Source organism: Rattus norvegicus, chromosome 9, assembly GCF_021556685.1.
Source record: "Rattus norvegicus strain SHRSP/BbbUtx chromosome 9, alternate assembly SHRSP_T2T, whole genome shotgun sequence".
Lineage (NCBI taxonomy): Eukaryota > Metazoa > Chordata > Mammalia > Rodentia > Muridae > Rattus > Rattus norvegicus.
Window position 1 is genome coordinate 74,770,460 of NC_141542.1, and position 14,788 is coordinate 74,785,247.

General features: G+C 44.6%; 1 protein-coding gene across 4 annotated transcripts in view; it reads left to right on the top strand.

Annotated features, from left to right (window-relative positions):
• Positions 1-14,788, top strand: part of Aox1 (aldehyde oxidase 1) — a 75,775-nt gene that overhangs the window by 24,603 nt on the left and 36,384 nt on the right. For all 4 annotated transcript variants that reach the window (XR_015628875.1, NM_019363.4, XM_087567464.1 and 1 more), the window contains 11 exon segments: positions 2,642-2,703; positions 3,648-3,737; positions 5,198-5,278; positions 6,390-6,534; positions 7,185-7,277; positions 8,220-8,371; positions 8,536-8,629; positions 10,317-10,426; positions 11,256-11,440; positions 12,667-12,829; positions 14,518-14,610. Coding sequence is in view for 3 of the 4 variants with exons in the window: in NM_019363.4 (NP_062236.3) it covers positions 2,642-2,703; positions 3,648-3,737; positions 5,198-5,278; positions 6,390-6,534; positions 7,185-7,277; positions 8,220-8,371; positions 8,536-8,629; positions 10,317-10,426; positions 11,256-11,440; positions 12,667-12,829; positions 14,518-14,610 (1,268 nt within the window). In the remaining variant the exon portion in view is untranslated.

Consider the following 14,788-nt stretch of genomic DNA (forward strand, 5'->3'; position numbering starts at 1 on the left):
GCCCAGGTGAAGAGTCAGTGATCTTTAGCAAAAGCAGCGTCTAAGTCCAGAAGCCCGCACTGCAGTGGATACTCATTGTAATGACACCTTTCCACTCTGAGCCGTGACTCCAAATTCAATTCTCTCTCTCTCTCTCTCCCTCTCTCCCTCCCCCCCCCCCTCTCTCTCTCTCTCTCTCTCTCTCTCTTTCTCTCTCTCTCTCTCTCTCTCTCTGTGTGTGTGTGTGTGTGTGTGTGTGTGTGTGTGCGCGCGCGCGAGCGCGCATGCGTTCGCGTGAGTGCTCATCGATAAGGCTCTGAACAAGTTTTAAGCGTTAGAAGGTCCTTGAGCTCAGAAATGTCCCCCGGTGAAACGCTCCCTGGCTCTATTTGTCTTTGTCTCTGACCTCTTTTATCTCTGCTCAGAATAGAGTCTAAAGCTCTCATGTTGACTTCCTCTATGAAATGCTTCCAGGGCTCTCACAGGAAACTCAGGTTCAAAGGAGTAACATAGCACCTAACCTGGGTCCTGCCTGATTTCCTAGAGGTCACATCACTGCATTATGGCTGTAAATACTGACAAAGGATTCTTGAATATTAGAATTCGTAAGACATGGGTGGGAAATGTATAAATAATGAAGATTTGGGACCAGTCACTATAGACTTGATCTTGTGTTGTTTCTAAAATACGATCTCAGGGGCTCGGGGATGGCTGTCAGTCTGTCAGTAAAGGGTTTATGATGAGGACCTGAGTTTTGATTCCTACCACCCACGTGAGAGTCGGGAGTGATGGTGTATAAGCGCTGGGCTGGTTGGGGAAGCATGCATCAGACACAGGAGGATCAGCAAACTCATTGGCCAGCCTGCCTGGTAGAATTGATAAATGCCAGGGTCAGTGAGAGACCCTGTCTCAAAAATAATGTGGAGAGCAATTGAGCAAGATACCCAGTGTCCACCTCTGGCCTGCCCACATACTGTACATACCAACAGGAAGACACACTCTCACACACACACACACACACACACACACACACACGTAAAATATGATCTCATATTGGGGGTGGAGTAAGAACACAGAGCCACTGTAAGAAAAGCACTGACCAAGCATTTATGGTAAACAATGTTGTGTTTAGCTGTCTCCCAACTTCAGAAGCTGCTTACCTTTACTTTACTGTTACAGAGTAACTGTTCTATCAACTGAAACTTCCTTCCGTGTCTCTCTTTATTTCCTTCACTCTGCCTCTGTCAAAAACTGATAGCTGCCACCGTAAGTATTAATAAGGAGGAGAATCTGTCTTAAAAGGGAGGGGGAGGGGAGAAAATCCTGCCACTTGTGAGAAGCCTCGGCTGATTCTGACAGACTTCAAATTGTCAGTTAAGGAGACTAGTCCTGAAAACCCGGCAAGTCCAGGCAACCAATTACTAATAGAAAAACCCCAGGTTCCAGCCTTCACACCCAGGTAATGGACTGTCCCAGTCACTGACCTGAAGCAAGGACAATGGGTTGACAGCAGTTTCCAGACTTCCTCTGCTACTTCCTCAGTAACAGCTCATGGAGCTTCCCAGCAAGTCTCCAGCCTCCACACCTGGTAATGGAATGTCCATAGAGATGGACCAAACAGATGATTAACATAGAGATCACCTAACTCTGAATTCCCTAATGGGCTTAAGTCAAGTCTGCAAGCTCACTTGGGTCTCTCTCGGTAATGGGAGACACCAGCATGCTGGACTTCTTCAGAATAAAACACTCTTTGCATTTACATACTGTTTGAGTTCAAGGTATCATTCTCCAGGGAATTGTGGACTCTTACACTTGTAACATCATGTAGGGACCATAGCACTTTATGCTAATTGAAACAAGTCAGACTCAGGAGAATAAACATTGTATCCTCCTGCTTATACATGGAACCTGAAATAGTCCAGTCTGTAGACGTAGGGAATAGACTTGTGATGGAATAGCAATTATCTCAGGTGGGAGAAGAAGAAAATGAGAAATTATAGCTCAAGGGTTACAAAGTTTGTTATGCAAATTGAATAAGTCCAATAAATTCAACTTGGTTCCTACAGCTACCAATACTGTGTTATATATTAAACAGTCGCTGAGATGGTAGATAGTTTGTAAAATACCTTCTTTCTGGTGAATGATTAAAGAAATGGATGGCATGAGGAGGCCTAGGGTGGTGGGAAAGCTCAGGGTATTGGCTGTGGGGTTGGATCCCCAGGTGCACACTTACCTCTGCATATCCCAATCGCTGATCAGTCAGTTGATTAGACAAATATGGATTTGTATGTCAGTGACATCTCAATAAAGTGGCCATTGTTTTCTTTAAGTTCCCTTCTTGACTATAATTACAGAATAAGTTTTCTTTAAATGATTGCGTCATTTGACCATCTGTCACAAGAAGTGGGTAGGTATAAGCTGTATTTACAGAGAGTAAGTACAGAAGGGTGAGATGTTTGACCACACTTCAGGACTCTTGACTAAATATCCCAAGATGTTGATGCAAAGATGAAAATTCAGACACAAGATTTCAAAATTAAGACATCAAACAGAGCTTTCTTGGAATCTCTGTTTAGGCATGCTTCCTGGTGTCATTCACTTGACGTTCCTCGCCTCTGCCTGGGGCACTTGAGCGATAACTGAGCTGTTTCTGTCTCTTCAGGGAATCTGTGCCGCTGTACCGGATACAGGCCCATAATTGACGCTTGCAAGACTTTCTGTAGAGTAAGTAGAAAGGAGAACATGATCAAATGTATTTCCCCCAACAGCTATTTCTACTAATACAGGACCACTTCTTAGCACAAGGTCTACAATTCCTGTGTGGTATTCTTGGCAGAAGGCTCAACCTCCTTGCCCGGAGAGTCAAATTGTGAGCATCTGAGCAGTTTGACATTGGCTACAAGTCATTCTTTCCAAGAAGCTGTTCCTGATCTGTCTGCCTAAGTTAGGGACCCTGCCTGGGGCCCTCTGTAACCCTCTGTGAACATGATATGTGTCTGCGTGTGACATAAGTTGTCTCTGAGCCATTCCATGTTTTTACTGGATTGGCTGCTTGATGGTGGAGGCTGTCCATGTCCAAGGCACAGTCACCACATACTAATTAGTAGACACTCAATCATTAATATTAATAGAACCAATAAACAAAAGCCTTATGAAAAACATTGCTTTCTTTTACTTTGGTTTCAAATCACCATACAAAGTAACAGGCTTCCCTGTAGCATTTAAAACACATTCAGTCATACCTGGTCCTCCCCCACCACCAGAAGATCATTTCTGCAAGGTGAACTATGGAATCATACTTCAGATCAGATCAGAATAAGGTGATGATCTTGTTAATATTATTAGTGGTGTTTAAAATATTGTTAGTGTTAGTAAAGCAGTGGCTGATGTTCATTGCTACATGGCAGGATTATCTGTCGAGACCTTTATAAACTTCACTAAGCAACCACTGGTATTCAGAATTTCATGGAAACTTAGGTTTTCAGGAAAGCTAGCTTGGATGTGCTGAAATATAAATGGCTTTCTTTTATGACACCTTACAACATTGGTTCTATAGTTTCTACTGTAGGCACCCAGTTAACAATAGAATCCCCCATGGAATTCTGATTGACTTGGTTTTTTTGTTTATTTATTTGTTTGTTTGGTGTGTGTGTGTGTTTCTCCCATAGGCTTCTGGTTGCTGTGAAAGTAAAGAAAATGGGGTGTGCTGTTTGGATCAAGGAATAAATGGATCGGCAGAATTTCAGGAAGGAGATGAGGTCAGTGCACAGCGAGATTGTTGTGAAGTTATTCAAAATGTGAGAGGCAGCTGACGTCATCTTCAGGAGAACTAGTGGTTACCCAGGTCGATGAATTTGACTGCGTCAGCATGTTCCCCCTGTCATGCTCACTGTCTCCTTATATTCTAAAAATTCAACCTACAAGAGAACTGGGTATGGAGAAAGGGGAGCTGACAGTCCTGTGGTATAATTGGATTGGAGGGGTGGCCTCTCGGTGTCCTGTAACACTGTGGAGTAATCGTGTTTGACAGTTCGTGTCTGAGACACCAGATGCTAAGCAATAACCTGATCTCGTCCCGTACATACACGGTGGTGCTGCTCTGCCCACAAACAGAGGCAGTCGTTCCGCCAACTGGAAGCAGAGACTCTGTGTTATAAATCTATCACATGGACTTCGTTTTCAACAGGGCCAAGTGGAGACAGAGGTGGAAGACCAAGCACAGGAGAGGTGGCAACGTTGACTCTCCCTTAAGTTCTCAATGTCTGGTTGCTCCCACCTGTCTCCCCCACTGTCTCCAAACCTGACGGAGAATGTTGATGGAGCTGCTGGGTGCAGAGGCCCACTGACACCTGCACAGTTATTAGATGTCAGGTCTACATGACAGTCCTTGGCAGGGAGCCAGAGTCATAGCTGATCAGCGTCTTTTTGTCTATCTTCTTTTGTGGGAAGATGAGGTCATGCAAAGCCCATTCTGTCCTCAAATTTATCCCTTAATTCCTTATGATATGCCTGCCTCTGTTTCCTAAGGTCCATGATTATAGGCCTGTGCCACCATATCTGGGTTGTCTGGCCATCTTCCAGTCTCAGCCCACAAAAAAAAATTTAAAGGAGAGGTGCTTGACAATAATATAATATAGTAATCACCCCTTATCAACCATTTTCCTTCCTGTAATCCGAGTTACCTATGCTCAGCCATATTCTGAAAATAAGTGGGAAATTCCCAGAAATGGTTTACGTTTCAAATTACAGGCCACTGTGAATAGCATAATGAATTCCCACTATGTTCTTCCCTGTCTCACTTGGAACGTGAGCCACCGTTTTGTCCAGTGCATCCACGGGGCATGCGTTACCTGCCCATCTGTCACTAGGTAGTTGTCATGGCTGTCAGGCTCACTAGCACAGTAATGCAGTGCTGTGTTCAAACAACCATTACTTAATAACGATTCCGGAGGCAAGTAAGGGATGCTGGTAATTGAGATATGCCGACGAGTAATTATAGAGTCCTTTTTTAAAAGTGAAGAGACAGGAGGTAGGGTTTAGTACTAGAGTACGTTGCTAAGATTTATATTAAGAATGATTTTTTTAAAAAATGCACTGTGTGGAAAAGTCTAAAGTCCAACCTGTCTGTGGTTTTGGATGCCCACAGAGGCTGTGACAGGGATCTCTCCTGAGAATAAGGGGGTACTGTGAGAACTTCTGTCATTTTCTCTTTTCAAAGACAAGTCCAGAACTGTTCTCGGAAAAGGAATTTCAGCCACTGGACCCAACCCAAGAGCTGATATTTCCTCCAGAGCTAATGGTAAGGAAGGCACTTGCTCACCTGGAGGAACTCATGGTGAGATGTCAGGAGGGGCCTTTTCAAAAACCTCACAGAGCAGCTCTCAGATCTCCTCAGAGACACTGTGCAGGGCAGAGAAGTTAAAGCAGATAGTCACAGCTTGTCAAAGTGTGGAGAATAATTATCTGAGGAGTGCTCAGCGTGAATGGGACCACTGTATCATACACCCCACCCCCAAGACTCGGGGTCCTTAGAGAAAGGGGGTGGAAGAGAAAGAGCATCTTCTGGACATGACAGAACCACTGCATTCATAAAATCACTGTTTGCACAAGAACAAACCAGTCAACATCCCACATGGAGAGCTGAGAGGCCCACGACCCTACCCTTACCCACATACTATGAATAGTAAAATGCTGTAGGGGAGGGACGGTCAGTTTTCTTCAAGGGTATGACCTAGGTTGATCACACCCATGAATATATGAATCGCACACATTGTACTTAGTAGGATTTGAAAAAAAGGAGAAAATAAAGTTCCGAGGAGTCGGGGGAGAGCGAGAGGGTGGAAGGTGAATATTGGAGGAATTAGGGGAGGAAAGGGGGTAATTTAATAACAGTGTATTACATTCATATATAAGATTCTCAAAGAATTAATAAAATATTACCCCCCCCCAACCCTGATGGGCAAATAGCCGCCAGGCAGTCATCTGTCACCTTCACCTCAGCATCCAGGACGTGTGGGCCGAGGATGAAGTGGAGAGTGCAGCTACCATGAACTTGGGAGGACGTCATCAACCACAGCTGATGATGTCTGTCTCTTAAGTCACAGACATGCAATCAGTGTCCTTCCATATCAGTTTGTTTCCCCTTCCCACTTACGTGCAAGTTCATTTTCCTGACGGATGATTTGGCAAAATCGAGCACGTTGCTATGTCAGCGAACATCAGAACGAGTTTCTGGGAGATATCAGAGCCCATGGGAGCTGTCTCCATGTATAAACTCTCAGACCTTAACCATGAACCCTGACTAGTTTAGCTCACGGAATTTAGTTTCTAGGAGATTTCCTTTCTCTAGAGTGAAAACAGAAGGGGATTTCGTCACAAGCTCTCTCAAATCCCTTTTGTATTTTCAATAGAGAATAGCCGAGAAACAGCCACCAAAGACCAGAGTGTTCTACAGTAATAGAATGACATGGATCTCCCCGGTGACCCTGGAGGAACTTGTGGAAGCTAAGTTCAAGTATCCTGGGGCCCCCATTGTCATGGGGTACACCTCTGTGGGTATGTAGACTCTTCCTGGGATATTTTATGAGAGATCAAGTTCAACACATTGATGTCAGGAAAATGTCAAGAAACTTTTTTCGAGAAATGTTACAGCATTAGGTATCTGCCCGCCCTGTGCCTCACTGGAGCAGAGGGGGGGCTTGCTGGCCCCATGGTAAGCCAGCATCAGGGATATCCTACGCCTCACTGGAACAGAGCAGGGCTTGGAGGTCCTAAGGTAAACCAGCATCAGGGTGCAGGTATCCTGGCCTTCCGTCTGGGTACCACATTGGCCCTCATCCTGAAACTGCTCCGTCTATCCTCTCTGGATGGCTTCTCAGTCGCTATGGCCTATTTTATCTAAACAGCAGTTTTGGAACCTTCGCCTTTCCCACCTAGGTCTGGTGTGGCTGTCCATCTCCTTGCAAGGCCTCCAGGATCTTCTCCAAGGGAAATCTGAGGGTGCCATATTGCACAAGTTTTAGAGCTACCGATTCCAAAGACTCTTTAAATTTAATCAGCCACTGTCTCTGCTTGTGGTTTGCAATAAACAGACCAATAAAAGGAAACAACTTCCATATGTCCGAAGACATTGGTTTAATCATAATCCAAAATAGAGTCATTAGCGTCTTTTGTTCTAATCTTCTGTCTCTCCCACAATCCCTTAGGGCCTGAAGTAAAGTTTAAAGGTGTCTTCCACCCCATCATAATTTCTCCTGACAGAATTGAAGAGCTGAGTATCATAAACCAGACTGGGGATGGTGAGTTCTTAGATCTCTTTTTCCTATGGAAATGCACTCACCAGGTTAGCTGTTTAGTCTGACAGAGCGACAGGCGAGAGTCCTTTCTAGTCACAAGTCACAGCTTCTCTTTTTTTTCTTTTTTTTTTTTTTTTTTTTTTTCGGAGCTGGGGACCGAACCCAGGGCCTTGTGCTTCCTAGGTAAGCGCTCTACCACTGAGCCAAATCCCCAGCCCCAGCTTCTCTTCAGACGGAATGGTGAAGATTCTCAAAGTTCCACTAGATACTGTCTGAGAAGTCGGATTTTCACGGAGAAACTTTCATATGTGCAGGATCAGGGAGACTATTCAAGAGAGAGTCTGTGCCTTGAGTGCAGAACAAAAGGTGGAGATGCCTGAGGGGCCACTGCTCTCCAGAGCGCAGCAGAGGGAAAGGGGTGTGTGCTAAGCTGCTACAGTCCAACCTTTTCGTTCCTGTGAAGGAAATTGGTTTAATGAAGTGAGAAGCAGCAGTCACTGTGGTGTGGGTTTTGAATAAAGCTCTGAAATCCAGTCCTTGGCTATGGAATATGGCATCTCTAAGGTCTTAGGAAGGTGACTGAACTGGATCTCAGTTTTGTGACTGAAATGACCCTATTCGTACCTCATGGTTTGTTTTTAATTCATGAAGTCTTTTTTAAAGCTATCAGTGCAATGTGATAAATTCACTTCAAAGAATCTAGCTTTCATGATCTCACCACTAACTCCACCATTAACCCTACCACACATCACTACCATTGCCACAACCACCTCCATTGCCATCAATGTCTCTGCCATGGTCATTTGTCACCACTGTCAACACCGTGTCACCACTAGCTCTGATAGGTGCAATCGCATGCATCCAATATAAAGATTCCATGCCTGTAGCTTTGGTCTAACATTTTGAGGCCATTGGTGGCATTACTCACACAAGGCGTCACTTCAGGGCTGACCCTGGGTGCTGGCCTCAGCCTGGACCAGGTGAAGGACATTCTCACTGACGTGGTCCAGAAGCTTCCAGAAGAGACGACACAGACATACCGTGCGCTCCTGAAGCACCTGAGAACTCTGGCTGGCTCTCAGATCAGGAATATGGCTGTATGTATTTGACAAGGAACCTCAGGCACTCTTGTCTCGGGTGACTCCTTTCTATTCTTTAAAGCAAACAAAGAGAACCGCTTTCTAAAGCAGGATGGAAACCCTTGTCTTTGATGTGCTTATGCTGTGTGACTATGTAACAAGTAAAAGTAACTTTTTAAAAGTCTTTAGGGGGCCACATCGTGAGCAGACATCTGGACTCGGATCTGAATCCCCTTCTGGCTGTGGGTAATTGTACCCTCAACTTACTATCCAAAGGTAAACAGCAGTTTCTGTTGGGAGGAGGAGGAGGGCAGTATTATAACCTTGGTCTGTTCCTGGCACCTCTGGGGAGGCAGAAAGTTCAGTTTGGAAAACAACTCTTCACTGTAATAATAAGTTCCTTTACCTTTTTGAGAATGAAAAAGTTGGTCAGTCTGTCATAAAACTCTCTGCTAGTCAGTCTCTCCATCTGTTTCTTCTTGAGACCTTACTCTATCAGGGGACCATATGGTTTGACCTTGAGACCTGATGTTGTAGTTACAAATGCGTTTGGCTGCATTTATACCTATCCTGGGATTCATGTAGCCCATTGGCTGTAGGTTACACACATCTGCTAGGTGTTTTCTTACCCTACATTAGACATTGTGCTGGTTAGTGTCCAATTGTGAGTTGATCATTGGAAAAGACCAAAGGTCCTGAGAGCCACTGAGCCCCTCAGTTGGAGACGCTCCACCATGACACCAGGTGTTTGACTCACACCCTGCTTTGGACTTGTACTAAGCTGATCTTCATTGAATACGCACAGATCTTTTCCAACTGGATGATCATGGACTTCCTGCTTATTTATGTTCTTGTGTGTTATTTTTGAAATTCAGTGCAGGGATTTTGTTTTTCTTACACCAATTTGTCTAATAATTATTAGGAAATTCTTATTACTTGGACCTCTACAAATATATGGAGATTACTTTTACAGATATGACCTAGCTTTCATATATATGTATATATATATATGTATATATATATATATCACTCCTCATAGCATCTAAACCACTGAATAATCTTAAGGAGGAAGATTTAAATTCAGGGTATCAATTTAAGTGGCACACCTTTTTAAAAACTCCTGCCGTGAGAGGTAAGGTTAGATGAGAGAATACAAATACAAAAGGTTTTTTAGACTTTTTTTCCTCCCAAATTATATTTTACTATGGCTTTAAACTACTCCTGCCTCCAGTCCACTGACCAAGACTGAAATCCTTTAGATGCTGTAGATGGGATATAACTAAATAAAGTAGCATTTGCTGGTGCACAAAGCTCAAGTTCACTCAAAGGTTGTTTTTATAATTCACCCCTGTAGATAATAGGGCTCCTGGTTATAGAGAAAAATGAAATGGTTATGAATTGACTTGATCAGATATCAAAAGGGATATTAATATCTACTCCCTGGTAGCAAAGTCCTAAGCCAACTCTACCATTGGGAAGGAGACTGCTAACTAAGGCCTCTCTGTTCTTTAGGAAACTCTGGTATATTTTCATCTGCAAGCAAGCATATAAGACAAAAGGAGGGAGGAGGGCTAGGCTGGAAGAAACATCGAAAGATGCTGTCAGAGAAGACACGTGTGCGCGTGCGCACACACACATGCGCGCGCGCACACACTCACACGCGCGCGCGCACACACACACACACACGCGCGCGCACACACACTCACGCACACACACGCGCGCGCGCACACACTCACACACACACACTCACACACACACGCGCGCGCACACACACGCGCGCGCGCGCACACACACACACAGGTGCGCGCACACACTCACACACACACACACACGCGCGCGCGCGCACACACTCATGCGCACGGACACACAGTCACCACGGCCACCTCCACTGCCACCCCACAACAACCAATAGAATCACTCCTCAAGTTTGTTCAAGAGATTGAAAGTGTCCTTTTGTCCACAGATGGAAAACGGCAGATCCCTTTAAGTGAGCAGTTTCTCCGCAAGTGTCCTGACTCGGATCTTAAGCCTCAGGAAGTCTTGGTCTCAGTGAACATCCCCTGTTCCAGGAAGGCAAGGATGGCCCTTCCTCTCCACTTCCCAGTTCCCCTATCAGTCTGAGTAGGCTCACCCAGGAAGTGACAGAGGTCTCTCTTCAAGGGGGACATGTGCACCACAGTCACTGTCACCCTTCTGAGCAGTCTCCTGCCATTTCTAGAGCTAGGATACCTTCTCTCTTCCTCTGCCCCATGGTCTAAATTACTTTTAAACAGAGTTTTAATATACCCTTTGTCCTTCCAAACTTACTCCCTGAGTGAGACAGGTCTTCCTAGATCCTGGGCCTGAAAGGAGCTTAAAAAAAAAAGACATTTGCAGTGGAATATAGAGGGAGAAAGCATGGGGTTGGGAGATGGTTAGACTGAGGCTTGAGTTCTGGTTTCAATATGAACTAATTACTGAATCACCTCAAGCCCAAGGTGGCTCCTCATTTGAACAGTGGTAGAATCAGACTACCTCACGAGATGTGGTGATTAGGAGTCTGTCATCCTGAAGAACCACCCACTCATGGCTCAAACAATGGAGACTGGCTTTCTGGGAACTCCAACAATGAGGTGTCAGCGGGGACGGTGGCTTCTTTTGAGGCCTTGGACCTTGATGTTCATCCCCATCTTCTGCCTTTTCATGTCTATGTCTGATGTTTCTTTTCTTAAAATGACACCAGGCAGTTTGAATTCAGGCCCTGGCTGGTAATCTCTTTCATTTAGCGCTTTGAACACCTTGTTCCCAAGTACCAGAGTCCTGGTTTAAACCCAGGGCCCATAAACAGAAGATATGCTAACATCAAATCACGCCCTGCAGCAGAGGTCTTTCAGGGGAGTTCTGTTTGTGCCCGTTTCCTCAGTGGGAGTTTGTGTCAGCCTTCCGACAAGCCCAGAGACAGCAGAATGCACTAGCGATTGTCAACTCTGGAATGAGAGTCCTTTTTAGAGAAGGAGGTGGCGTCATTAAAGAGTTATCCATTTTGTATGGAGGTGTCGGTCCAACCACCATCGGTGCCAAGAACTCCTGTCAGAAACTCATTGGAAGGTAAGACATTGTGTTCTTAGCTTCCAGGCCACAGAGCAACCTGCCCGGTGGGAAGCTGTAATGAGGAGAAGAAAAAATGCTTTAGGACCTCACAGTTTGATGGCTGGGAGTCCAACACGATTTCAGAATCTGTTCCATGTGTCGCTTTTAGCAGATTGTCAAGTGGGCATCATAGAATCTGTGTATGCAGTATGTGTAAGCACACAAGTGTCTGTGTGCTTGTGTTAGTGTGGGTACATGTGGGTCTGTGTGTGTACATGTGTGTATGTGAGACAGAGACGAAGGATGGGTTGCCCATTCCCTGCTTACCTGAGTTGTTTTATCTGTAGATAATACTAATAGCTAACCTTTCTTGGTAAACTACTAGATAAAATAACAGAACAGCAATTCAGACATGTGCTTTTTTAAAAAAATATTTTTATTTATTTAATGTATGAGTATCTGCATGTATACCTGACTGCCAGAAGAGAGCCCAAGATTTCGTTACAGATGGTTGTGAACCACCATGTGGTTGCTGGGATTTGAACTCAGGACCTCTGGGAGAGCAGTCAGTGCTCTTAACCACTGAGCCATCTCTCCACTACCAGACATGTACTTTAAGCTTTTTATGTAGTGGTTCTCAACCCTCCTAATACTGAGACACTTTAATACAGTTCTTCAGGTTGTGGGGACTCCAACCATAGAATTATCTACTTTTTACCTGTCAAATTGCTACTGCTTTGAATCGTAACATAAGTATCTGTGTTTTCCAATGCTCTTAGGTGACCCCTGTGAGAGGGTTTTCGAGTCCCAGATTGAGAACCACTGCTTTAATGAGTTAGACTCCTGACGCATGACTCAGTTCAGTCTCTTTTAACCCCATGAACCCATTTGGTCTATTCAACCTTATGGGACCTCAGTTTCCTTCTCTGTTGAAGAAGAGAGCCATACCTACCTTACAGAGTAGTCGAGAGGCTTCCATAAGTGAGGAGACACAGTGCGTAATCAGGACCTGCATACAGAAATGTCATGGGAGTAAAGAGGCAATGAGCAAATCCTGAGCTAAGGGCCCTGATGGGAGAGCATGAGGTGGGACCCAGCCCAAACACTCAGAGAGTAGCAGACCAACCCGACCTTGGGTTGCCTGGCTGACAGCCTGCTCTCCTGGTTCCTGTAGAGACCGCAGCCATTTGCTTTACCTATCAGCTGAATCTGCTGGGCTGAGTCTCCTCCTCTGCCTCTCACAGGCCCTGGAATGAAGAGATGCTGGACACAGCATGCAGGCTGGTTTTGGATGAAGTCACCCTTGCAGGTTCAGCTCCTGGTGGGAAGGTGGAGTTCAAGAGGACCCTCATCATCAGCTTCCTTTTCAAGTTCTACCTGGAGGTGCTGCAGGGTCTGAAGAGGGAGGTGAGTGGAAGGGGTCCTGTGAACTGGGATGGCAGCGTGCCAGCCCCTGGTATGGAGCTGTTACATTACAGAAGATGAAAAGCTAGAATCACATCCTCTCGGTGCGTGTCCACTGGCCTATCCTGTGCACAGCTGTGAGTTTGAGGAAGACTTTCAAGAAGGCCTCGAATCTGTATAGGGTTTTGTTGAACACCACACAATGATTATCACTTCATAATAAGCATGTGGCATGTCTGGATAATTCTGAGAAAACTTGTTAATGCATTTAATGCATTTTCTTTCATTTACTGAAGCTTCTAAGTGAGGCTTACTTTCTTATGCTTGGTTTTCTTGCCTGGGTTCCCTTCATTCATCAGATGATGGCAGCCACTGGAAGACCATGAAGAGAGTCATCGTAAGGAAATGACTTAGCACAGTCTGTGGTGCTTCAGAGGGATGATGGGTAGAAATGGTAGTAATTAATACTAGTGAGGCATGGGCATCCATTTGCCTGCTTCCCCTTATCAAAGGGCTACATGATTGTTGCCTAGAGAAACTCAATGGGAAAAGGTCTCTGGAAACTGTTTCTGGTTCAAAGGAACTTGGACCTATTGTCCTCTGAGCCTCATGCTACTGTCAACCCAACTAGATGAGAAGGGTTCCCTTGGCTTATGTAGAAACCAACACAATAACTTTAAATAGTTGAGAGAGGTGGTGGATTTGGTAAAAATGCATCACACAGAGCTCTCACATAATTAATAAAACTTAATTCATAAATAAATAAATAGAAGACAGGAAGTCCTCCTTTGTGGGGATTTTTAGAGGTGTCTTCTCAGTACAGATGAGAATAGGAATGAATGGCTTGTATCACACTTTTGAGATGAGGAGCCTGAAGCCATATATAGACATATGACATATTTCTACCAGGTGATCAAAAGTGGAAAAGGCAAAGCTAACTGTAGACTCTCCTAATGAACAGCAAATAACACAATGCTTTTGCGAATCGGCTGAAATAGTTAAAGCGTCTGTGTTCCATTTAGCTTCCTCTCTTTGAAAACAATAGCTGATGTTAGGTTTACTTCCTATTACAATGATGTAAGTTATAAAATAGTCATAAGATACAGTTTAATCATAAAATATAGTCTCATCTAAAGAGGCACAGGGCCCATTTTCTCTGTTCTCAGAAGGCACCCTCCTGTGGGTGACAGTGGCGGGGCCACCTCTGCAGACTTGAGAGCCTGGCCGGATGCCAACATGTAGGTAGCTTTATGAACATTTGCAATACTGGATGCTAGTTTTGACTTTTCCTGCTTTAAGATTGGCCTTTGATATTTTATTTGACTTCTCTTTCGTTGTTATATGTGTCCCCAAGTCACTTAGAAAAGCAAGCCTATGTATCTAGACAAAGGTGAGAAAATAATGATTGGAAAATTTGGAAATTGTTAGTTACTGGGAAATAATCTTATGAAACAGAGATGGTGGAGGTCAATGACATTCTAATTTCATGTGCTTTATCACCTCATGAGGAAGATATGTACCTTTTGGGGTTCATGTCCTGGGGTCAGGGGGTTGTTTAAAGTTTCAGGGCTCTGAAAGGGGGAATGCTTAATCAATGTCAGACGTTATAGTAGAGATGTGTGCTGAGACTGACGCCAGGCTTCCCTCCCAGAACGTTCTGGTGGATTTTAAATATCTGTTTGCCTTTTCAGGACCCAGGTCACTATCCTAGCCTGACAAACAATTATGAGAGTGCTTTAGAAGATCTCCATTCAAAACATCACTGGAGAACATTAACCCACCAGGTTAGCGCGTGTGTGCGTGTGTGCGTGCGTGCATGTATGTGTGTGTGCATGCATGTGTGCCTGCATGTCTGCATGTGTTTAAATTCAAAATTCAAAGATGGGACTTTAGGTCCCTTGCCTGCTGGTGACACACTGCCTTCTTCAGGGTTCCCTAAAACTTCCAACTCAGGTTGAGAGT